The sequence below is a fragment of the Bombina bombina genome, unplaced genomic scaffold (genome assembly GCF_027579735.1).
Source record: "Bombina bombina isolate aBomBom1 unplaced genomic scaffold, aBomBom1.pri scaffold_595, whole genome shotgun sequence".
NCBI lineage: Eukaryota > Metazoa > Chordata > Amphibia > Anura > Bombinatoridae > Bombina > Bombina bombina.
Window position 1 is genome coordinate 17,399 of NW_026512286.1, and position 26,126 is coordinate 43,524.

The 26,126-nt window shown below is 34.9% G+C and overlaps 1 protein-coding gene across 1 annotated transcript; it reads left to right on the forward strand.

The window, feature by feature from the left end:
• The first annotated feature begins 2,484 nt into the window (after nucleotides 1-2,484).
• On the forward strand, nucleotides 2,485-25,588 carry LOC128644210 (trypsin-like). Its single transcript, XM_053696906.1, has 6 exons — nucleotides 2,485-2,580; nucleotides 8,086-8,275; nucleotides 9,594-9,744; nucleotides 10,905-11,158; nucleotides 23,632-23,768; nucleotides 25,439-25,588. The coding sequence occupies exons 1-6, from the start codon at nucleotides 2,485-2,487 to the stop codon at nucleotides 25,586-25,588; spliced, it is 978 nt and encodes a 325-aa protein (XP_053552881.1).
• Nucleotides 25,589-26,126: the final 538 nt, after the last annotated feature.

The window sequence follows — 26,126 nt, forward strand, 5'->3', positions numbered from 1 at the left end:
ACTATAGGTTGAAAACCAGAATCTAACCACTGGGAAAGATTGGCCAATAAAGAATCAAGAATCGATTGGGGGCAGCCTTGCACATGAGTGGTGGCTTTGTGAACTTTTGGAAGATAGTGGAACAGGGGTATTTTGGGATTTTCAACATTCAAGTACTCCATTGTAGAAGTGTCAATATAGCCCTGTTCCAACCCATCATCCAAAATATTGTGAAGTTCATCCTTAAATAGATTAATGGGGTCCTTGATCAAAACCAGATAATTATTACTATTTGATAGTTGTCTTAGCGCTTCATTAATGTACTGTGACCTGTTCATCACCACAATGGTGCAGCCCTTGTCAGCAGGTCTTATCACTAGGTCAGTGTTCTCCTGTAAAGACGTTAACACTTTCCTCTCTGTCAATGTCAGGTTGTTATTAACCTTACCCATATTATCTCTTAGAGCGACCAAATACATCTCTACTTTTTTAAAGAATGTTTCAATCACACTCCCTTTCCTTTGGATGGGATAAAATATGGATCTGTCTTTAAAGGCCTTACCCCAGTTAATGGTGCCAGTAGCTTCATCAGCTGCAATTTGCAGTTCTTGTAGAGAGATTAAATCACAAGTCTCACGGAAATTACTTTTATCAGGCAACACAACAGGGGCTGCTCTCATTAGGGTAGTGCTCACAATTTCTCTATTCTCATGCCCTTAAAAGTGTTTCCTTAATGTGACGTTTCTGATAAGTCTATTCAAGTCAATGATAGTTTGGACTAGGTCAAAGTTAGTCGTGGGGGAAAAGGTAAATCCATAGCTTAGAACTTTAGTTTCTGCTGGCGTAAGTTGAATATTAGATAAATTATTACATTAATTATTTGTAACTGCTCTGGGGGTGACTCCGCCTGAGCTGATATCTGCCCTGTGTATTTTGTATGTTGTCATTGACACCCCCACCCCCATTTCTTTGGTCCAGGGGAAAAACCTGGTCCAAATTAACCTGGTCTGCTCCAGATATAGTCAGTTCCTGAGTGTTCTGGGGTGTTAATATATTTGCTGTTGTATATTTGGAACCCTTGTTACTGGTAGTGTGGTATATTTGTTCTTTCTGTCTGACTGAGGGGTTTGTGACAACTTCAGGCATCATCTGTACATTATCATTCCCTTTTAAAATACCTCCCTGTACACGGCCTAAATCCTCATTACCAGAGGCCCTGTCATCTGATGAATAATCTACCTCACTATCAGAAAAGGTAACAAATTTAGAGTTATACTGGTTACCCCTACGACTATGTTTCCTGTCTCTACCGTTACCAACAAACTGATTCTGATTTCTTCTAAGCAAATCCCTTTGTCTCCTGTTCCATATATACACTGCATTTGAAGTGTAGTCTGTTTTGTCTCTTAGATATTTGGTGTGCTTATTTTCCATTATAGATTCTTTTTTGATAGAATCTTTTAATAAGCCATCAAATCCGGCAAAATTAGGATCACTATTCGTCTTGTTCAGTTCACACTGCAAATAGTCTATTTCCTTTCTGATATTCACAAGTGAAGCATTTTTATATTCAATCAATCAATAATAACATTAAGCGGGATGAACAGTACACTTTGACAACACTGTATTCCAAGCATTCACAAAGTCCTTGTCACTGTCATCCACCTCAAAAGTGGGAAATTTAAAGCCACGTAACCCTCTTGGAATCATCCCCGCCTGGATATATCGATCAAATGTCCAGATACCCCCTGGATTTTTGTATCCTTCATTAGCAAACGTTCCATGTCATCAAAAAGGGTACATAAGGTAAGAACCCCTTTATCCTTAGAGAAAATGTGCTCAGTTTGTTGATGGACACTTAGAAATACAGAAATACACAGGTTTATGCATTAACTCCATTACTCAAAGGCTTTAAAAACTTCCACTATGCTGACTTTATAAGGCTTTATACATTTTTGCTGGCATCATAGATGACATCATTAATAGAATGATTGAGAAAGTCACTTATGACATCATAAACAAGACATTACAGGACATCATCAGTTACTATCTGTTTGAAATTATATATTTTTTTAGAAAATGAGGCTTAACAAATGGCTATAGCCATGTGTCATTTCTGTTGAAAATGGTAGATTGATAATGAAAAACGGTTCATTAAAACCACTGGTGATTAAGGAAACAGTATTTCACATGAACGTTTTGTTTATGAAATGGCCTTTTTTTTTTCTAAATTCTTTTATGATTGTACTTATTTAAAAAAAATAAGGACCCGGAGAATACTGCATTATATAGTCCCACATTGCTGCTACACAGCGATTATAAGATTTTGACCACAATCATAGCTGAACATCTTAAAATATGTTTAAATAATTTAAACCACCAAGACTAAGCAGGATTTATGTGTGGGAGGAATATAGAGAAAAATATACTCAAAGTTCTACTGAGAGTATATTATTATTGTTATAAAACACAAGATAAAAAAGGTGGAAATTAGATCTTGCCCTCATGGTGGATGCTGAGAAAGCATTTGATTCAATCGCTTGGGACTATCTTTTTACAGCAACAGAACAGTTTGGTCTAGCTGAAAATTTTAGCAATTTTGTACAACTTTTGTATAAAACCCATACTCTAATTTTATAGTAAATAACAACTTAACTCCAAATATCAGACTCTCTAAAGGCACAAGACAGAAATGCCCACTTTCACATCTACCCTCTTATATCTCTTTAGAGCCATTTGTCATTCTCCTTAGAAAAGAACTTAAAGGAAATAGAATTGGGAAACATAGTTTAGTCCTTACTTTATTTGCAGATCATCTCCTCCTATTTCTAAGTTAAACCAAAAATACTATCTCACAATTTCTGAATTTAGCAACATATTTTAACTCTTTTTTGGGTAATAAAATAAACCCTGAAAAATCAGAAATGTTATTGTTATACAAATACATAGGCAAGGATTATAATTGTCCTTTCAAGGCAGTCGAAACAATTAGATATCTGGGAATTAATATTCAAAAAAATCTCAACATTGGTGTAAAGCTAATTATCAAGGTATTTTTTTTTTCTAAATGTAAAAAAGATCTTAAAAGGTGGGCTGTCTTCCCTTTATCTATTTCTCTAGAATTTCAATAATCAAAACCATAATTTTTCCTCAGCTACTATATCTGCTACCGAATTTGCCGTTGTTATTCTTTAAAAAAGATATATTAGAATTTTACAGTGCTGAATATATTTGGCAAGGGAAAGAGGCTCGTCCATTATTAATATTATCAAAACCTGGCAGCTATATTGTAAAGAGCTTCAACTAAATTTTCAAGTTTCAATATTTTTACCAATCTGCGGTAATGCTAAATTCACCCCTGTGTATTCAAATCTCGCCTTTAAAAACTGGGGGGAGTAGGGTCTTAACTATGTTATCCAGAGTAAAGAAGAATCTTCAGAATATGTACAAACTTTTAGTACGCTTATGGTAAAATATGGGATTACTTAATCTGAATTTTATGCATATTTTCATATTAGATACTATTATGAAGAATTAAAAAATAAATTTGCCTTAAATTAGTTATTAGTCAATATTTATCTATCTATCTATATATCTATATATATATAGAGGCTGCTATAAACATTTATCCAGACGGAAATAAGTCTATTTCTACTTTCTTTTTTTTTCTTTTTTTTTTTTTAAACCAACTTTATTGATTTTCCGAAATGATCAAGGTACAATGCCATTACTTTTGAGACACAGCTAAATAAATATAACAGATTTCACAGGTTGATTTATTTTTAACAAACAATAATACCTAGTATGTGGTTACATATCTGGATGTATAAACATTAAAAAAAGAAAAAACATAATAAGAAAAAAAAAATGAATCAACTTTTTCTCCTGGTGGCCCACTCAGGACCATGTACGGGTGGTCATAAGGAAATATTTATCCTCATTCAGCCATTGTTGAGGGAGCACCTTTTCCATGCCGAAAAAGCGTTATGAATTGGATAAGGATTGCGATTGGCCAAGCTTGAATGAATTTTAACCATTTAGAGAAAAACCGTCCAAGATGTCTTTCAATAATGAGTTTATTATTTTGCCTCTCAACCATCATCTGTAATCTCATAGTCTGCGTAAACTCAGATATGGTAGGAGAATAGGGTGACTTCCATTGTATAAATATTACACTTCGCACTGCCATGATCGACATGTTAACCAAGCTTGTATTTATTTGGTTGGTCGCCTAAACACGTATAATCCATATACAGAAAAAATATATAAAATGGTTTAATCTCAGTCCTGATCTGAAGGACTTTGTTCAGCCAGTAACTTATTTTTCCCCAGATTTGCATAATTTTAGGGCATGACCATAAGCAATGTAAGGTCTGTCTTTTCTGCCTTACATTTGAAACATCTACATTTTTTATCAATTTGCGCCCATTTATTGATTCTATCTGGGGTAAAGTAGTAGTTATTTAACAGTTATAAATGTGTTTCCTTCCAGCTAACAATTGTTGTTGCGGATTCAGCCAGACTTATACTTTAGTATAAATGCGATCCTGTATATTCGTAAAATATCTCTGGAAGTTCTCCTTTAAATTGTTTATATGTTTGTAGCCCAGCTTTGTATGTAAGGCTCTATACCAATGTGAAATTGATCTTAGACCGGCATCATAAATTCTAAGGCTTGACTCTACTTCCTGTAAATTCCAGACACAGGGGCCTATTTATCAAGCTCAGTATGGAGATTGAAGCCCCGTGTTCTGGCGAGCCTTGAGGCTCGCCAGAAACACAAGTTATAAAGCAGCGGTCTAAAGACCGCTGCTCCATAACCTGTCCACCTGCTCTGAGGAGGAGGACAGTGTTCACCAGAAATCAACCCGATCATCAGACATCCCCTGCTAGCAGCTGATTGGCCGCAAATCTGCAGGGGGCGGTGTTGCACCAGCAGTTCACAAGAACTGCTGGTGCAATGCTGTATGCGGTGAGCATAATGCTGTCCGCATTCAGCGATGTCTGTCGGGCATAATCCGCTGATCGGATCATTTCGGACAGACATTTGATAAATAAGCCCCATAATCTCTTATTGGACAGATTTGTGAAAGATAGCTTCTCATATGTAAGTATGCATAAACATTTTTGGAGGCAACTAAAATTTATTGGAAAGTTCTTCATAAGTTTGTATTACATATGTTTCCTCATTTATCAATTGTGAGAAATAAATTATTCCTCAATGTTGCCATTCTCTGAAGACTGCAGTGTGTAGGCCGGGAGTAAAATCTGAATTTCCAAAAATTGGCAGAAAACGAGATTTTTGAAAGTCAACCCCTATTATAATGCAATACTTTTGCCACGTTAAAATAATGTTTGAAAATGTCAATAACCGTCTGATATTATATGGTAGTTTACTAAATGCATGGCGTAAAACAGCTTTTAAACTAAATGGTGCTGTTAGATCTGAATCTATTTCATAATAAGTGATATATTCCGATCTTGTTATCCAATCTATTCCATATTTAGCTAATGTTATCCAATTATAGTATCTTAGGTTAGGTAATGAAAATTCACCATATCTTTTGGGTATAGATAACTTTTCAACTGCTTACGAGACTTCTTTTTCCCCAAAGCAAAAAGCGCACATGTCCTATTATATCTTTTTATATCTTGTTTCGTTATGAATAAGGGAACATTTTGTAATATAAACAGCAAGCAAGGAAAGAATACCGTTTTAGTCAGCATAATTGTTACTGAGAGAGATAAGGAGAATATATTCCATCTGCTCAGTTCAAAAGGCAAGTTTGTGAAAAATTCAGCATAGTTTAAACCGTACCAATCCCACGGTTTTCTACCCAGTTTTGTACCTAGATATTTAATAAAATTCACCTCATGAAATGGATGTTTAATAAAACTTTTTGGAGTTTTTTTTATTCATAAGATTTCTGACTTTTTTGCATTTATATTATACCCAGATAATTTACTATAATGACTAATTATTTCCAGGCATTTCAGGATGCTTACACTTGAATCTTTTAAGAATAAGATGATATCATCAGCATATAGTGAGATTATTACATTTTGTCTGCCCAATTTAATGCCCTGTAATTCATCAAAAGTATCCTCCATTGGTTCCTTTCTTGTGTATACTGAAGAAAATAACTGGTTTAGTACCTCAGCCTTCTCCCTGTTACTTTTAATCATGCTACCCTCCATGTATTTTAAAGTACCTATATTGTCCTTCTTAGATTTTTTGATATTGATGTACTTAAAGAACCTTTTAGCGTTAGACCTAGAATCCTTTGTAATCATGTCTGTGTGTGTATGTGTGTGGGTATGTGTGTTTGTATGTGTGCAAATATCTGTGTGTTTGTTTTCCAAGGGAGGATGTATAGAGAGAAAAAAGATAGGGACACAACATAGAGCCTTGCTGTACTCCAACTGATAGAGGCAAGTAATCAGAGGATATGCTGTTAAAGGAAACTGTAAACTAATGGTTTGAGAGATATGGAACAAACAAGGAGAGGACTGTGTCTTGGATGCCAAGTTAATGCAGGATTTGTAAGAGGAGAGGATGGTTAACTGTGTCAAAAGCAGCAGATAGATCCAAAAGAATTATTTAAGGAGTAGTGTCCCTTTGCTTTAGCTGATAGCAGATCATTTGTTACTTTAGCATGAACAGTTTCTGTTGAGTGTTTATAGCTAAAGTCAGATTGTAATGGGTCAAGTAAGGAATTAGTTAGGAGAACTTGAGTTAGATGATTATAGTATAGGTATTCAATTAATTTGGAGGCAAAGGGAAACAAGGCGATCGGCCTATAGTTAGAAAGGTTGGAGGGGTCAAAAGAGAGCTTTTTTAGGACTGTTGTGATTGACGCATGCTTGAGTATCAGGAAATGTGGCAGTGGTGAGAAAATGGTTAAAGAGATAAGTTTGGGCAGGGTTAGAGAAGCAGAGAGAGAGAAAAGAAGTCGTGAATTAATAGAAACAAGTGGACAGGTTGTGAAATGAGAAGAAGATAGGAATATGAGGAGGTCTTACTCTGTTACAGGGGAAAGTAGCAGAACATGTTTTAGTAGAACAGGTGAGTAGTAGGGCTGGGTTTGAGGGGTGTGATGGAGAGATGTCTTTTCTAATTGTGTCCATTTTATTTTTGAAGTGATCAGCAATAATCCGAGCAGTGAGTTTGGTAGTGGGTAGAGGTGCAGGTGGACGTGGAAGGTAGTTAAAGGTTGAGAACATCCTTCTGGGGTTGGATGTGTGAGATGGCACAGGGGAGGAAAAATAGACTTGTTTGGCCAGGCTGAGGGCAGAGTTGTTTGCCATAAGTATGAATTTATAATATAGGAAGTCAGCATGGGTGCATGATTTCCTCTACTGACATTCAGCAGCCCATCAACATCTCTGAAGATAGCGGGTTCGTCTAGTGTGCCACAGTTATTGCTGAGTGCATAATGCTCAGAAAACAAAACAACTTTCTCAAGTTAGCTACCTGGAAGGGGGTGTCAATCATCTCGATGATTGCAGTCTTATGACCGCTGCTTCTTAACTTGTTTCCGGCGAGCCGGAAACTTCGGGTGGAGACAGCAGTATCCACTGTTCGTTGAATCCGGCCCTTCTACTCTAAGGCCACAAGGTTTGTGCAAGAGAGGGATAAAATGTTGGAGAGTATAGGTTTCAGTTGAGCAGAAAAGACTGTTAGATCCAAGACATTTAAATTCAAAGTTTTATAAGGGCTTGTTTCTGCTACATGCTGCATAAAATTCACCTGCAATTCTCCTATTTTAGGTGAATAGTACACAGCATTTACTAAGCAATGTGCAGGGCTAACAGTTATTTTTGCAGTAGATACTCACTGGGTTTGGTTCTTCATACTGCATAGTTAATGGTGAGAATCTAAATGTTTCATTTCACCTGCCATTCCCCTCTTAATAGATGGACCCCAGATGAATTTAAGTTCACTACTTAATTTACGAATACTGTAGAGTTTTTATATTTTCTCGTATTTCAGAAGTGAGATTTATTGCCTCTCTTGCATCACTGTTCCCGGGTTATACTTTTACAGCTTTGTATGAACATGTGCAGTTTTCATGACTACGTGATTAAAATAACTCTTCATACAAGGCAAGAGATAAACTTTCTAATGACCTTCTGCAGGTCATGTGTATCTTATTTACCTTGTTTGCATACATTAAATATAGAAAATATGGGGAGATAGAGATTAACAAACTGTATAAAAAGCAGCTTTTTCTTCACCCAACATCCATTGTCAACATGAAGTTCCTTCTGATCTGTATGCTCCTTGGAGCAGCTGGTAAGTTCTCTATCACATAAAGTCAAGATAGCTCCTTTAATAAATATTTATACTTTTTCTTTTCTGAATTAGATATAAAACTGCTTAATATTTTATGATAATTTTTCTGCCATTTATAATTGTTAATGAATCTTTAATAAATCATAAATACATTGGTTTCTACTAGGGACTGAATAATAAATGTTTAGATTTAATCAGGAAGTATGAGTGGGTAAATGCAGTTTTTCTTTTACATTTGGCATTTGACTGGTAAAATATTTCACTTGAACTGTTGTTAACATTTAAATTCTAAATATAACATTTGAATATTGTATTTGAATGATAAATTCCTTAAACTTACACTCAAGTTTATGCTAATGTTACATTCAGTAAAATGAAGGTAAAGATTAGAAAAACTAAAATAATTTGTCAATGATTTAACATTTGCTGAGAGTGAAAATTTGCAGCCACAATGGTTTAATTTTAGCAAAACATCCAAAACTTTCACTCATGCATTAGAGGAAGCAATGAGATCATTGAGATGCCGTATGCTAAAGGAATTCATCACTAACAAGTACTGTGAGTTAATAAGTTAGTAAATATACTTTATGCCCCTGGTTTACAATATTAGAACTTCCCAATTTACTTTTATTATCTAATTTGCTTCATTCAGTTAGTATTTTTTTGTTGAAGGATCAGCAATTCCCTACTGGGAGCTAGATGAACACATAAAGTGAGTCAATGAAAAGAAGCATATATGTGCAGCCCACAATAAGTATCTAACTCCCATTACTGCACTTCTGTTCCTAAGCCCCCTAGGTATGCTTTTCAACAAATTATACTGAGAGAATAAAGCAAATTATATAATACAATTAAACTATAGTTTTGTTTAAAATTGCGTGTTCTGGACCCCATTTAACAATAAGCAGGCGGACAAGGTTCGCTTCTGAAAATCTTTCTACCCAGCTTTGTGGTATTTAATATTGTGCAAGCGGCTGCATGTGCAATGCCGCCTTCTGCTCATGCAAGGCCAATCGCGCATGAGCAGGGGCCAATCACGCATGAGCAGGGGCTGTTAATCCATTAGACTTGTCAAGGGTGATTTTAATTCACCAGCTAAGAGCTGGTGTATAGTGTGAGTGTGCACTGAAGCGCTCCTAAGCTGCACAGGCAGCTTGATAAATGGAGCCCTCTGTCTTAATCATGAAAGTTTAATTTTAACTTTACTGTCCCTGTAAGTACAATTAACTAACAACAAACTTGTAAGACCCTAAACATGATATATGATACCTGTTATATGTTTAAGACATCTCACCCTGCTTATTTCTCCTTTTCTCAGCTGCATTGGATGATGATAAGATCGTAGGAGGTTACACCTGTGGTAAGAACGCTCTTCCATTCCAGGTGTCCCTGAACTCCGGTTACCATTTCTGTGGTGGGTCCCTGATTAACAGCCAGTGGGTTGTGTCTGCTGCTCACTGCTACAAAGCGTAAGTCATATGGATTGTATAAATATACATTATATGCAGGTTTATGGATCATGTAGTCTATTGTAAGCTTCCGTACTTCATTATTCATTACATTATTTGCAATAACTGCTAATATCTGGTGCATCTACCCAGATATCCTAGATCCAGCCGACTAGTTCCAGAGAACAAGAGAGGGGAAAGGAGAGGGAACAAAAGAGACAGAGAAAAAGAGAGAGTATATATATATACATACAAACAACTAGGATTTGTGAGAACTGAAATTTAAGCAGATGTTAGACTTGCCAACCTCACTAACTGCACCTCTCACAACTTGTGCAGTTAAATGGGATTGAGGAAAAAACAAACAACGAGTGGAGGTGGCGCCTACGGCTGTCTAACAGTGCATAGAAATCACTTAATTAAGCATAGAGTATTTGTCAGTACAAAAAACAGGATCAATATATTGTTGGACTAATTACCAGCTATCTGTCAAAATACAATTGTACATGACCTTTCTACATATTAGAGTGATCCAGAGAGGTCCGCTTTATTATTTCACCATTTTAGAGTTTTAATTGATTGTATTGGCATTAGTATTGAATGTGATTTTGAAGTATTTTAGTTTAACACCGGTGTTATTACATTTGGAGATTATTTTACTATTTAGTCTGTTATGAGTGATTGTTTTATATAAAAAAATCTAATAAATTTGAATATATTTTTTAGTATAGCAATTTGCATGTGCTCCTTTTTTATATTTTTATATTGTTATATTTTCACATATATATTGCTCCTGTTTTTTGTACTGACAAATATTCTATGCTTAATTAAGTGATTTCTATGCACTGTTAGACAGCCGTAGGCGCCACCTCCACTCGTTGTTTGTTTTTTCCTAAGAGAGAGAGGATGACATGGAGGGGAGAGAGAGGATAGAAAATGGTTATAGCATTTGATTCTTATATTCAACATTGTCCTAAAAGACTTCACAAGAACTGCTGATGCAATGATAAATGCCGATAGCGTATGCTATCAGCATTTATCGATGTGCAGCAGACATGATACGCTACATCGTATCATGTCCGCTCGCACTTTCATAAATCGGCCGCTAAAAGTAGGTACTGTCCTTATTGAGTACAACTGATATGCATTTTTCATGATTATTTGAATTATCCCCTTTGCAGAAGCATCCAGGTCAGACTGGGAGAACACAACATTTTTGCCAGTGAAGGCACTGAGCAGTTCATCAACTCTGCCAAGGTCATCAGACATTCTGGTTACAACTCCTGGACCCTGGACAATGACATCATGCTCATCAAGCTCGCCTCTCCTGCTACTCTCAACTCCTATGTGAACTCTGTGGCTCTGCCCTCTGGGTGTGCCGCCGCTGGCACCAGCTGTCTGATCTCTGGCTGGGGAAATACTCTCAGCAGCGGATGTGAGTAAACCCATCAATAACCTATACAATATTATTACCTCTCTTAAGAATTCCATTATTATTATTATTATTAGTAGTAGTAGTAGTAGTAGTAGTAGTAGTAGTATTATGTGTTATTTATAAAGTTCCAATATTTTACATAATGCTCTACATAGATTCATGGGGTAGAGTAGAATTCCTATATTGGTAATTAATACATTAGTTGGTACATTTGTGCATGAATGGACCACAATCAGTGGTAGATTCACTTTTATACAAAGCAGAATACAGCTAAAGAGGTTCTCAAGTCTAAAGGAAAAGGAGAGAAACAGAAGATGATACCAGTGAGAAAGAAATGTCAAATGTATGGTTGGTGTAAAATTTGAAATAAAATTGATTTATTCTATTTGAAAATATCTAAATGTTAATTAATTTAATCATTACCTTAAAATGCTCATAGATTCCAACTCTTTTTTTTTACTTCACACTAATATATGATCCAGCAATTCCATGTCTCTGAACTCAGAAGTCTATTTCCACACATAATTATTTATATATGTTTTATATTTTGTTAATTTAGCATTGATTGGAAGGTTACTACCATTGTATGTAATCTGGCTGAAAATGTGGGAAGTGGGGTGACCGTAGAGCGCTGGTACAAGGAGATACCACACACTTACAAAATGAGAAGATCCTTCGTTCTTCTCGGTGTTGTTTGAGTGAAAAAGGGGGAGTGGGGTAAGTGCGCTAAAAAAAAGAAAGAAGCTAAAGGTATCAAAACAAAATTTAATTACTAATAGTATTAATATTGGAGAAATGTCTAACTATATTTTAACAGTGTGAAAAAAATAAAATGTGATTTACAAAAAATAAAAATAAATTAATAGAACAAGTGTTGTTCTTTGTATTAAAATTGGGAGTGGATTTCAACTCTCTAAGTGATATCATAAAAAAGTAACTAAGGCAATGTGAAAAAATGTATCATTAATAATGTTTTAAATTTGTTACATGTGAGAAACTCCTTATATAAGGTAATTAGATACTAAATAGTAAGAATAGATTATCGATAGCAGTATATTAAGATTATGTTATTCTATGGGTCCAGAACTGAAAAATAGCAGGTTCCCAGGGACCTCTCAAATAGCCCTAATATAGTAAATGCACACAGATGTAAAGAATCTTATATATTTATTATTAGTCAAAAGTTCTACAATATAGCAATTATAAAGGGGACGTCTCCCCAAATGCACAGCCTAAAATTTCTCTAAAACCATTAAAAATCTAAAAAACTGAAATAAAACAATCTCTGTAATTGTCAAGTAAATATTCAGAAACCATATATCATATAAGCACGATAGAATTTTGTATTGTGAACTCTTGTAATGACTATTATGATAGATTCGTTATCCAGAGTGATTTTTTTATTTCACCTAAGGATTATGAGTGGATAGTACATACTCTCTATGCAAGTTCCGTAATAAATTATGTTGACACGCAGAGGTATGTTATCTATGGGTGATTACACTCTCCCTTCAGTTGTGGTTAAGACAAATTTTTAAAGCTTACTTTATCTGAATCCTTGAGGAGCTTCTGGAGCCTGTGTCCACCGGCTATCTCTCAGTCGAGTCAGCACGCCGCATGGATCTTGGCGTCTGACGTTACCGGTAAAATCGCCGGTTGTCAAAAACAAATTTTTTCAGCTAGAGTGTATATTGTATCCAGATATGATTTGGGAAATAAGTTCTTTGTCGGTCAGTAGAGATTACACCCTGCACCTAGTGCCAATGCACGTAGGGGAAAGTTAGACTCCGATATTGATGAATCAAAACGTAACAGAATAACCCGGGTTACCTCAGATATTGATTAAAAAATGATTTGGGAATCAGATGTCTTCATCTGTAGTAGGCACAGTCATTTAGATCGACGCGTTTCACTCACCAGGGAGCTTTATCAAGATGCAGGTGACTGGCAAAAGGTGTTCTTAAGTAGGCTGTAGATGATTCTGATTGGTCCTTTTTCGGATACTTTTTTATAAAGGTGGAATTACAGGTATTTTCTTCATACGGGTATCGTATTCCTTATACATGCTCAGAGATTTAAGGTGGAAGTCTTTAAACTCAGAAAAAGGCTTTGAAACTTTTTAATGCAGTTCTTTTTGGTGGTGCTTAAGTCATTTTCCTTACCGGTTTCCTGTTGTTGATTTACATTATACATTGAAGATCAAGTTTTAATTTGTATAACTAATATTGTCCCTCCTATAAGGGCATAACAGCTGTTTATGAAAATCTATTATTTAGAAAATTTACATCTGTTTTGCATAAGGTATAAATATATATTCTCAGATTGTTTTTTATGTAGGTTAAGGTTTGTTTGATAGATTGAAGTTATTTTCATACCTTCTGTTAATTATATTATAATTTGAAAAGAAAAGGTGAGAGGTCTAATTCAGAGTTCAGGCCTTTAGGGTATAGAGTATCATATTTATAGATCAGTTCGGCCTCCTTTATCAACAATTTCTTCTCTATATTCCCACCTCTCCAATATTTATGTACTTTCTTTATGGCCCAATATTTTAAGTGTTTAGTATTGCCTTTATGAACTGTTTTAAAGTGTTTGTATAAGTGGGTGTCCTCCTTACCATTTTTGATATTACAGATGTGTTCTCTTATGCGGTCCCTTACCATTCTTGTGGTTTCTCCAAAGTAAAAAAGATTACAGGAGCACTTTAAGATATAAATTATATTTTTATTAGTACATCTTATGATATCTTGGATAATGAGGGGTTTTGTGACCTTATTAATTTCAATATTCTTCATTTTGCTACTGTGACTGCAGGCCTTGCATGAATAGCAGGGAAAAAATCCCATAATGTCTTTACCTGTTAGGTCTTTTTGTTTAAAAGTAATTTTCTTTGTTTTTTTCAGTTCACTAGGGGCTAAGAGTGTCTTTAAATTGGCAACTTTTTTGAATATAAATACGGGGTTATCAGAGATTTTTTCACCTAACACATCGTCTTCTTTAAGAAGATGCCAGTGTTTTTTTATTGCTTTTTTTATAATATTCTGGTCAATACTATAATCTGTTATAAACGGAATCTTTATTTTATTGGTATTATTTACCCTAGGTCTTTCTTTATACATTAGTAGAGACTCCCTATCCGTATTTTTTGCTCTTTCTATGGCTTTCTCTGTGATATCGTTTTGGTAACCCCTAGCTTTGAATCTTTCTAATAGGATCTCAGACTGCTGTTCAAAGTCTACTATCCTGGAGCAGTTCTTCCTAATACGTAAGTATTGCCCTATTGGGATACTCTTTTTCCATACGTCCAAGTGGCAGCTGTTTGCGTGTATATAATTGCTGCAGTCAACCTTTTTAAAATGAGTTTTTGTTTCCAATTTATTTTCCACCCTCATAATCTCTAGATCTAGAAATACTATTGAGTCTTTACTGTAGTTAGATGTAAAGTTTAGACCCCAAGTGTTGTTATTCATTTCTTTAAACATAGTTTGTAGTTCTTGTTCTGTCCCCCTCCATATTATCAGAAGGTCATCGATGTACCTTTAAAGAGCACAAGGTTTGCACCATAGCTATCAAAGAACTGGGATTCCCATGCACCCATGAACAGATTGGCATAGCTAGGTGCAAACCTTGTGCCCATCGCCGTGCCCTCTACTTGGAGATAAAATTTCTCGTTGAAAGAGAAGTAATTGTATTCTAGTATATATTTAATACTTTTCAAAATAAAGGACCTATGTTGGTCTGTCATAAGTGGGTCAGAGCTGAGAAACATATCTACAGCTTTAATGCCCTTTGAGTGGTTAATCACTGTGTACAGCGATGTAACATCGCATGTTACCAGGTACATCCCTTCTTCCCAATTTATAGATTTAAGCGTATTTAATACTTGTGTGGAGTCTTTAAGGTATGAGTTTAAATTCTTTACGTGTTTTTGCAGGAAGTTGTCAACATATTTGGATAAGTTAGCAGATAGTGATTCTATTCCAGAAATGATTGGTCTCCCTGGGGGGTTGACCAAACATTTATGAATCTTTGGCAGGAAGTAGAATATGGGTATACGGGGATATTTGGGTGTCAAAAATTCAAGTTCTTTGTCATTTAGTATCCCTGATACACTGCCCTCTTTAAGAATTTTATTTAGCGTTTTATTGAATTTTTCGGTTGGATTAAAATCTAGTTTTTTATAGGTCTTAGTATCATTCAGAAGTCTATCTGCCTCTTTTATGTATTTACTAGTATCCATAAGGACAATCCCTCCGCCCTTATACGCGGGTTTGATGGTTATATCACTGTTTTTTTGAAGATTTTCAATTATTCCTTTTTCTTTGACATTTAGATTATATTTCTTTTTCTTTTGAAGATTGGATTTTTGTATGTCTTTACATACCAATTTTTCAAATGTGTCAAAATAACTGCCCTTAGCCTGGACTGGGTTAAATTTTGATTTGACCTTAAAATCTGTATGCTGAATGTTGTCTAGAACCGGTCTATTGGTTATTTGTCTTTCAATGGGACATTTAAGGAAAAATCTTTTTATTGTTAGGTTCCTCACAAACTTTTTGATGTGGATATGTGTGTTAAATTTATTTAATCTTTTAGTTGGTGCAAAAGACAGACCTAAACTTAGGACTTTTTCTTCTTCTGTTTTTAGTTTAATACTACTTAAATTAAAAATCCCCTGTCTAGTCTCTATCTCCACCTTTTTGCCTCGTTTAGAAGCTCCTCCTCCTCTCTTTCCTCTAAATTTCTTTTTCTCCTGGTATTTGATTCGCTTTCGTGTCTTATCAGATCTCTTGAGTGGCCCTCCCCTAGAGGGCTTCTCTCTAAAAAAACTTGCTCATCATTTTTTTGTTGTTCCCCCTCACGGGGTCTTTGGTCTCTAAGTGTTTCAAATCGATTATGTGTCGGGACCCTCCAAGTATCATTCTGTCTTTCTGTCCATCTGTTAGTTCTTCTTGGGTATTCCCAATTATTATGTCTATTTTGATGACTTCTGTCTGGATTCTGTCTATGCATGTTGTGTCTAAATTCTGAGTAAAAGTGGTCTCTATTTTGATACCTCGGGTATCTTGGTCTATCATATTGGGCATTGTGATCGTTATTGTTGTATCTTGGTCTATCATATTGGGCATTATGATCATTATTATTATATTGGAAATTGCGATTATTACTGTAATACCTCTCATAATTTTGGTAATCATTATAAGGATGAAAATTTCTATTATTTTCAGAATTAGTGTAGTATTGTGTTTGAGGGTCTCTTATAGTTCTATTCATGTAATTGTTATCTCGTCTTATATCTTGGCGATCATGTCTCAGGGGGGTTTCATTCGTATTTTCCTCTCTATTTATTTGCATATTGTCATTTATGTCCCTTTCCATTTTTCCCCATTTTGATCTTAGAATGTCCTTATTTAAATTTGCTAATTTATCAATAATTACTTTTTGCCTTTCTTTGAATTCGTTACTACTTGTTTTGTCTTTCAGTTTATCTTTAATTTCCAGAATATTTTTCTCAATAGTAATTAGAGTTTCCTTCCTAGATCTTTTTAAAATGTCTATTAGAGTGTTTGATGCTTTCTTTAGGGTGTCAGTCCACTCAGTCTGCAGTGTATCTGAAAGTGGAAATGTGCAATTTTTATTAAGGCGAAGCCCTCTTGGGATAATGTCCTTAGTGGTGTATCTATTTAAAAAGACTAATTCCATCTTTTGTTTCAGTTCTTTGATCATATTTTGTTCTAAACTCTGCATTAGATCAGATATTTTATCAGATGTACATGTGTTAGTTATTGGAATATTGTCATCTCTCATATCCGAGAAAATTTGATCCCTGAAATCAAAAATATCTTCCATATTGGAAGTGTATACCTGCAGCTACTACTAGGTGAAGGAAAAGTTTTTGTGATCTGTGGGGTGACCGTAGAGCGCTGGTACAAGGAGATACCACACACTTACAAAATGAGAAGATCCTTTGTTCTTCTCGGTGTTGTTTGAGTGAAAAAGGGGGAGTGGGGTAAGTGCGCTAAAAAAAAAAAAGAAGCTAAAGGTATCAAAACAAAATTTAATTACTAATAGTATTAATATTGGAGAAATGTTTAACTATATTTTAACAGTGTGAAAAAAATAAAATGTGATTTACAAAAAATAAAAATAAATTAATAGAACATCTGTGTGCATTTACTATATTAGGGCTATTTGAGAGGTCCCTGGGAACCTGCTATTTTTCAGTTCTGGACCCATAGAATAACATAATCTTAATATACTGCTATCGATAATCCATTCTTACTATTTAGTATCTAATTACCTTATATAAGGAGTTTCTCACATGTAACAAATTTAAAACATTATTAATGATACATTTTTTCACATTGCCTTAGTTACTTTTTTATGATATCACTTAGAGAGTTGAAATCCACTCCCAATTTTAATACAAAGAACAACACTTGTTCTATTAATCTATTTTTATTTTTTGTAAATCACATTTTATTTTTTTCACACTGTTAAATTATAGTTAAACATTTCTCCAATATTAATACTATTAGTAATTAAATTTTGTTTTGATACCTTTAGCTTCTTTTTTTTTTTTTAGCGCACTTACCCCACTCCCCCTTTTTCACTCAAACAACACCGAGAAGAACGAACGATCTTCTCATTTTGTAAGTGTGTGGTATCTCCTTGTACCAGCGCTCTACGGTCACCCCACAGATCACAAAAACTTTTCCTTCACCTAGTAGTAGCTGCAGGTATACACTTCCAATATGGAAGATATTTTTGATTTCAGGGATCAAATTTTCTCGGATATGAGAGATGACAATATTCCAATAACTAACACATGTACATCTGATAAAATATCTGATCTAATGCAGAGTTTAGAACAAAATATGATCAAAGAACTGAAACAAAAGATGGAATTAGTCTTTTTAAATAGATACACCACTAAGGACATTATCCCAAGAGGGCTTCGCCTTAATAAAAATTGCACATTTCCACTTTCAGATACACTGCAGACTGAGTGGACTGACACTCTAAAGAAAGCATCAAACACTCTAATAGACATTTTAAAAAGATCTAGGAAGGAAACTCTAATTACTATTGAGAAAAATATTCTGGAAATTAAAGATAAACTGAAAGACAAAAAAAGTAGTAACGAATTCAAAGAAAGGCAAAAAGTAATTATTGATAAATTAGCAAATTTAAATAAGGACATTCTAAGATCAAAATGGGGAAAAATGGAAAGGGACATAAATGACAATATGCAAATAAATAGAGAGGAAAATACGAATGAAACCCCCCTGAGACATGATCGCCAAGATATAAGACGAGATAACAATTACATGAATAGAACTATAAGAGACCCTCAAACACAATACTACACTAATTCTGAAAATAATAGAAATTTTCATCCTTATAATGATTACCAAAATTATGAGAGGTATTACAGTAATAATCACAATTTCCAATATAATAATAATGATCATAATGCCCAATATGATAGACCAAGATACAACAATAACGATCACAATGCCCAATATGATAGACCAAGATACCCGAGGTATCAAAATAGAGACCACTTTTACTCAGAATTTAGACACAACATGCATAGACAGAATCCAGACAGAAGTCATCAAAATAGACATAATAATTGGGAATACCCAAGAAGAACTAACAGATGGACAGAAAGACAGAATGATACTTTGAGGGTCCCGACACATAATCGATTTGAAACACTTAGAGACCAAAGACCCCGTGAGGGGGAACAACAAAAAAATGATGAGCAAGTTTTTTTAGAGAGAAGCCCTCTAGGGGAGGGCCACTCAAGAGATCTGATAAGACACGAAAGCGAATCAAATACCAGGAGAAAAAGAAATTTAGAGGAAAGAGAGGAGGAGGAGCTTCTAAACGAGGCAAAAAGGTGGAGATAGAGACTAGACAGGGGATTTTTAATTTAAGTAGTATTAAACTAAAAACAGAAGAAGAAAAAGTCCTAAGTTTAGGTCTATCTTTTGCACCAACTAAAAGATTAAATAAATTTAACACACATATCCACATCAAAAAGTTTGTGAGGAACCTAACAATAAAAAGATTTTTCCTTAAATGTCCCATTGAAAGACAAATAACCAATAGACCGGTTCTAGACAACATTCAGCATACAGATTTTAAGGTCAAATCAAAATTTAACCCAGTCCAGGCTAAGGGCAGTTATCTTGACACATTTGAAAAATTGGTATGTAAAGACATACAAAAATCCAATCTTCAAAAGAAAAAGAAATATAATCTAAATGTCAAAGAAAAAGGAATAATTGAAAATCTTCAAAAAAACAGTGATATAACCATCAAACCCGCGGATAAGGGCGGAGGGATTGTCCTTATGGATACTAGTAAATACATAAAAGAGGCAGATAGACTTCTGAATGATACTAAGACCTATAAAAAACTAGATTTTAATCCAACCGAAAAATTCAATAAAACGCTAAATAAAATTCTTAAAGAGGGCAGTGTATCAGGGATACTAAATGACAAAGAACTTGAATTTTTGACACCCAAATATCCCCGTATACCCATATTCTACTTCCTGCCAAAGATTCATAAATGTTTGGTCAACCCCCCCGGGAGACCAATCATTTCTGGAATAGAATCACTATCTGCTAACTTATCCAAATATGTTGACAACTTCCTGCAAAAACACGTAAAGAATTTAAACTCATACCTTAAAGACTCCACACAAGTATTAAATACGCTTAAATCTATAAATTGGGAAGAAGGGATGTTCCTGGTAACATGCGATGTTACATCGCTGTACACAGTGATTAACCACTCAAAGGGCATTAAAGCTGTAGATATGTTTCTCAGCTCTGACCCACTTATGACAGACCAACATAGGTCCTTTATTTTGAAAAGTATTAAATATATACTAGAATACAATTACTTCTCTTTCAACGAGAAATTTTATCTCCAAGTAGAGGGCATGGCGATGGGCACAAGGTTTGCACCTAGCTATGCCAATCTGTTCATGGGTGCATGGGAATCCCAGTTCTTTGATAGCTATGGTGCAAACCTTGTGCTCTATAAAAGGTACATCGATGACCTTCTGATAATATGGAGGGGGACAGAACAAGAACTACAAACTATGTTTAAAGAAATGAATAACAACACTTGGGGTCTAAACTTTACATCTAACTACAGTAAAGACTCAATAGTATTTCTAGATCTAGAGATTATGAGGGTGGAAAATAAATTGGAAACAAAAACTCATTTTAAAAAGGTTGACTGCAGCAATTATATACACGCAAACAGCTGCCACTTGGACGTATGGAAAAAGAGTATCCCAATAGGGCAATACTTACGTATTAGGAAGAACTGCTCCAGGATAGTAGACTTTGAACAGCAGTCTGAGATCCTATTAGAAAGATTCAAAGCTAGGGGTTACCAAAACGATATCACAGAGAAAGCCATAGAAATAGCAAAAAATACGGATAGGGAGTCTCTACTAATGTATAAAGAAAGACCTAGGGTAAATAATACCGATAAAATAAAGATTCCGTTTATAACAGATTATAGTATTGACCAGAATATTATAAAAAAAGCAATAAAAAAACACTGGCATCTTCTTAAAGAAGACGATGTGTTAGGTGAAAAAATCTCTGATAACCCCGTATTTATATTCAAAAAAGTTGCCAATTTAAAGACACTCTTAGCCCCTAGTGAACTGAAAAAAACAAAGAAAATTACTTTTAAACAAAAAGACCTAACAGGTAAAGACATTATGGGATTTTTTCCCTGCTATTCATGCAAGGCCTGCAGTCACAGTAGCAAAATGAAGAATATTGAAATTAATAAGGTCACAAAACCCCTCATTATCCAAGATATCATAAGATGTACTAATAAAAATATAATTTATATCTTAAAGTGCTCCTGTAATCTTTTTTACTTTGGAGAAACCACAAGAATGGTAAGGGACCGCATAAGAGAACACATCTGTAATATCAAAAATGGTAAGGAGGACACCCACTTATACAAACACTTTAAAACAGTTCATAAAGGCAATACTAAACACTTAAAATATTGGGCCATAAAGAAAGTACATAAACATTGGAGAGGTGGGAATATAGAGAAGAAATTGTTGATAAAGGAGGCCGAACTGATCTATAAATATGATACTCTATACCCTAAAGGCCTGAACTCTGAATTAGACCTCTCACCTTTTCTTTTCGAATTATAATAGAATTAACAGAAGGTATGAAAATAACTTCAATCTATCAAACAAACCTTAACCTACATAAAAAACAATCTGAGAATATATATTTATACCTTATGCAAAACAGATGTAAATTTTCTAAATAATAGATTTTCATAAACAGCTGTTATGCCCTTATAGGAGGGACAATATTAGTTATACAAATTAAAACTTGATCTTCAATGTATAATGTAAATCAACAACAGGAAACCGGTAAGGAAAATGACTTAAGCACCACCAAAAAGAACTGCATTAAAAAGTTTCAAAGCCTTTTTCTGAGTTTAAAGACTTCCACCTTAAATCTCTGAGCATGTATAAGGAATACGATACGCGTATGAAGAAAATACCTGTAATTCCACCTTTATAAAAAAGTATCAGAAAAAGGACCAATCAGAATCATCTACAGCCTACTTAAGAACACCTTTTGCCAGTCACCTGCATCTTGATAAAGCTCCCTGGTGAGTGAAACGCGTCGATCTAAGTGACTGTGCCTACTACAGATGATGACATCTGATTCCCAAATCAATTTTTAATCAATATCTGAGGTAACCCGGGTTATTCTGTTACGTTTTGATTCATCAATATCGGAGTCTAACTTTCCCCTACGTGCATTGGCACTAGGTGCAGGGTGTAATCTCTACTGACCGACAAAGAACTTATTTCCCAAATCATATCTGGATACAATATACACTCTAGCTGAAAAAATTTGTTTTTGACAACCGGCGATTTTACCGGTGACGTCAGACGCCAAGATCCATGCGGCGTGCTGACTCGACTGAGAGATAGCCGGTGGACACAGGCTCCAGAAGCTCCTCAAGGATTCAGATAAAGTAAGCTTTAAAAATTTGTCTTAACCACAACTGAAGGGAGTGTGTAATCACCCCTAGATAACATACCTCTGCGTGTCAACATAATTTATTACGGAACTTGCATAGAGACTATGTACTATCCACTCATAATCCTTAGGTGAAATAAAAAAATCACTCTGGATAACGAATCTATCATAATAGTCATTACAAGAGTTCACAATACAAAATTCTATCGTGCATATATGATATATGGTTTCTGAATATTTACTTGACAATTACAGAGATAGTTTTATTTCAGTTTTTTAGATTTTTAATGGTTTTAGAGAAATTTTAGGCTGTGCATTTGGGGAGACGTCCCCTTTATAATTGCTATATTGTAGAACTTTTGACTAATAATAAATATATAAGATTCTTTACATCTGTGTGCATTTACTATATTAGGGCTATTTGAGAGGTCCCTGAGAACCTGCTATTTTTCAGTTCTGGACCCATAGAATAACATAATCTTAATATACTGCTATCGATAATCTATTCTTACTATTTAGTATCTAATTACCTTATATAACGAGTTTCTCACATGTAACAAATTTAAAACATTATTAATGATACATTTTTTCACATTGCCTTAGTTACTTTTTTATGATATCACTTAGAGAGTTGAAATCCACTCCCAATTTTAATACAAAGAACAACACTTGTTCTATTAATTTATTTTTATTTTTTGTAAATCACATTTTATTTTTTTCACACTGTTAAAATATAGTTAAACATTTCTCCAATATTAATACTATTAGTAATTAAATTTTGTTTTGATACCTTTAGCTTCTTTTTTTTTTTTTTTTAGCGCACTTACCCCACTCCCCCTTTTTCACTGAAAATGTGGGAAGAAGGTTCTAGGGAGGGAAATATTTTATAGCTGAAATGGCACTTGTAAGGAGGTTATATACTAGGACCCTGGAAACGGAGCTCCTCCAGGTGTGCACATAAGTTTATCTGTTACAAGTTATTTGGGACATCTCCCAAAGGTATGTGCTGGTCCTGTTATTTTCCTACTTGTAACGAGGTTGGTACAAGAGATAAAACCTCATATGGGTGGGTTTCAGGTACAGTGTAATACAGCCGTTAGTATTATTTTAGATGGATCAGGATTCAGAGATCTTATGGTGAAGTCTTATTCATATGAGCCTACAACTGCCAACCCTCTATACAATCTGAGGTAGGGTAGATGAGCAGAGGACAGGATTGCATAACACAGTCTTTAACTACCATCAAATGATGCTCCATAGCTGTATTTTAACTTGACAGAAAATGTCCCTGCATGGGTATTTGTCTGCCCACACCTTCTTAAATGGGGACCGTTGTGTTTAATTAGAGGTATTTCTACATCAGATTTTTTTTTGAATATGCTTAATTATTCTCTACATTGTTTACAGCCAACTCCCCAGATCTCCTGCAGTGCGTGGACGCTCCCGTTCTGACTAGTACCCAGTGTAGCAATGCCTACCCCGGTGAGATCACCAACAACATGATCTGTGTTGGATATCTGGAAGGAGGCAAGGATTCCTGCCAGGTAACTCCTCCTACCACTGCATAAACTTGACTTTTATCGTTTTTCTATGAATAGGCGAGTTATGTTGGTTTTACAACAAATTTATTCTATTGTATAAACACTTTTTTTGTACTATACATACAGATTACAAGATTGTTACGGTTACCCTTAGTCTTACTGAGAGATGGACCGCTTAGTAGCCTGGATTCCTATTGCTGAAGAGGGGAGAAACTGCTCTCCATAGTATTCTATATGAGTCTCGCAAATGTAGAATAATCCCCCTTAGCTGTAGTACAGCTAGGATACCCTTCTGCCCACAAAACGAGTCAACGCTGCGATTGAGGGACAACCAAGAACTCAGGACTGGGATGCCCAGCCTGCTTTTTATTTAGGTTACATGCACACAGGGCACTCCCAGGGGGGGAAGCATAAAATCCCCCATCACACATTTAGACAAAGCCCTTGGACAGGCCACCGCAGATAACAAGTACACACAAGAAAACAATTGAGTCCTTCTTATCACCTAGCAGTGAATGCTTATCACAAACTTAATTACAGTACACAATATGCTAGGAAACCTGCCTCAGAAAATAGTTTTCTCAAAACTGAACAGAGTTAACCCTTTATGAAATGATACTTGTTACAGTTTTCTTGGAGCCCTTCTTAGGCGCTGGCTTGGCTGGTTCAGGCATTGCTGCTGGGAAATAAGTTTCTTCACAACAAAATAACTAATGCTTTTGTAACAAAGATCAATCAATAGCACTTTTAGTTTTGGTCTCATTTTAAAAGTTTTAAGTATTTTTTTTTTATTGTTCAAGCGTGCCAACATCTGGATGTCGGATAGCAGGGTGCACTAAATCCTTCACATAATAGACTTTTATGAGGGCACTCTGAAAAGCTTGTGTCAGCTAAAATAGTCGAGATTTTAACTTAGTTACAAATACACATTTAAGCGTTTCACATTCCAGCACCTTATGATATACCATTGGTGTTAAAAATTGCTGATAAAACTTTTTGTTAAAAAACAAACCTTTATTTTACATTCAATATGCATAAGTATAACTGAAATACATTATTTAATATATTGTTATCTTTTAAAATGCAAATTTATAAGAAAAAATGTTACATTAGGTCTACAAAAGTGCTACATTTTCAGCACTATTTACTTTTGAGCTTGAGTGCAACACTTCTAATAGCGCTCGCTGTACTCTATTAAATGTATAGCGCTTACAAAAAATGTGAGCAACGTAAATATTCTTTTATAACCTTTTTTTTACCATCTATTTGTAATACTAGATTTACGCTATTTTTAGTTCCTGTCAAAGCACAAGATAGCGCACCTGGCTTTATCGCTTGAGCTCAGCTTGTAGACTAGTCCTCATTATTTGTCCTGTATTCTGACATGAACTATAGAACTACATTTTGTAATAATTATTACGTGCAATTCTATATCCTTAATGTTGACAGAAGACAATTCTTAATTTAGTGGCTGCTTTGTAAAATGTCTTAAAATATCTAGAAACACAGAAATATGTATTTTTATGTTTTGAAAAATAAAATGAAATAATTTTAAGTAGGAATTGTCCCCAAGAATTTTGTACTTTAACTTTTGTTTCAAGTCATGTCAACAGTCATATTGTCTCTGATAGACGCTTGTGCACATAGTATATCATTCTTTCCTGTTCCTGCAGGGTGACTCCGGTGGACCTGTGGTGTGTAACGGACAGCTGCAGGGTATTGTCTCATGGGGCTATGGCTGTGCTCTCAAGAACTATCCTGGTGTCTACACCAAGGTCTGCAACTACGTCTCCTGGATCCAGAACACCATCGCTGCCAACTAAATCATAATTTATATTTCTTCTCTCCTTACTATACATCTTAAGTTGGTGATTTACTCTAAACACAAATGTAATAAATTCTTATACAAAAAAATAGTTGTGTCTGACATTTTCATAAGGTTTTTAATTTAGTTATTATTATTATAGGTTAGAATATTGCTGTGTGCTACAAGTTCAATTTGTGTCATCAGATGTTCTCTCTCTTTTTTTTCTTACTTTGTGACCAAAAATCAGAGCATTAAATATTTAATGACCAAATAAACTTTTAAAAACACTGACTAACGTGGGCAATCTTTTGCCTGATGTCCTATAATATGTCAGTTTGTTGATGGAACAGCAATAAGAAGAAGAGGAGAATCCGGTCTTCTAAAAAGTAGCTTTTATTTCAAAGTATTTAAAATCGGAGATACACACTGCACAGAGTAGAACATACAAGCGCAGCACTGTCTGGCTTACGCGTTTTGGCTAGGAGCCGTAATCATAGCTATAAATGGTTATGTCTCAGTCACCCTTAAAACAAATATAAAATAATTCTATTGGT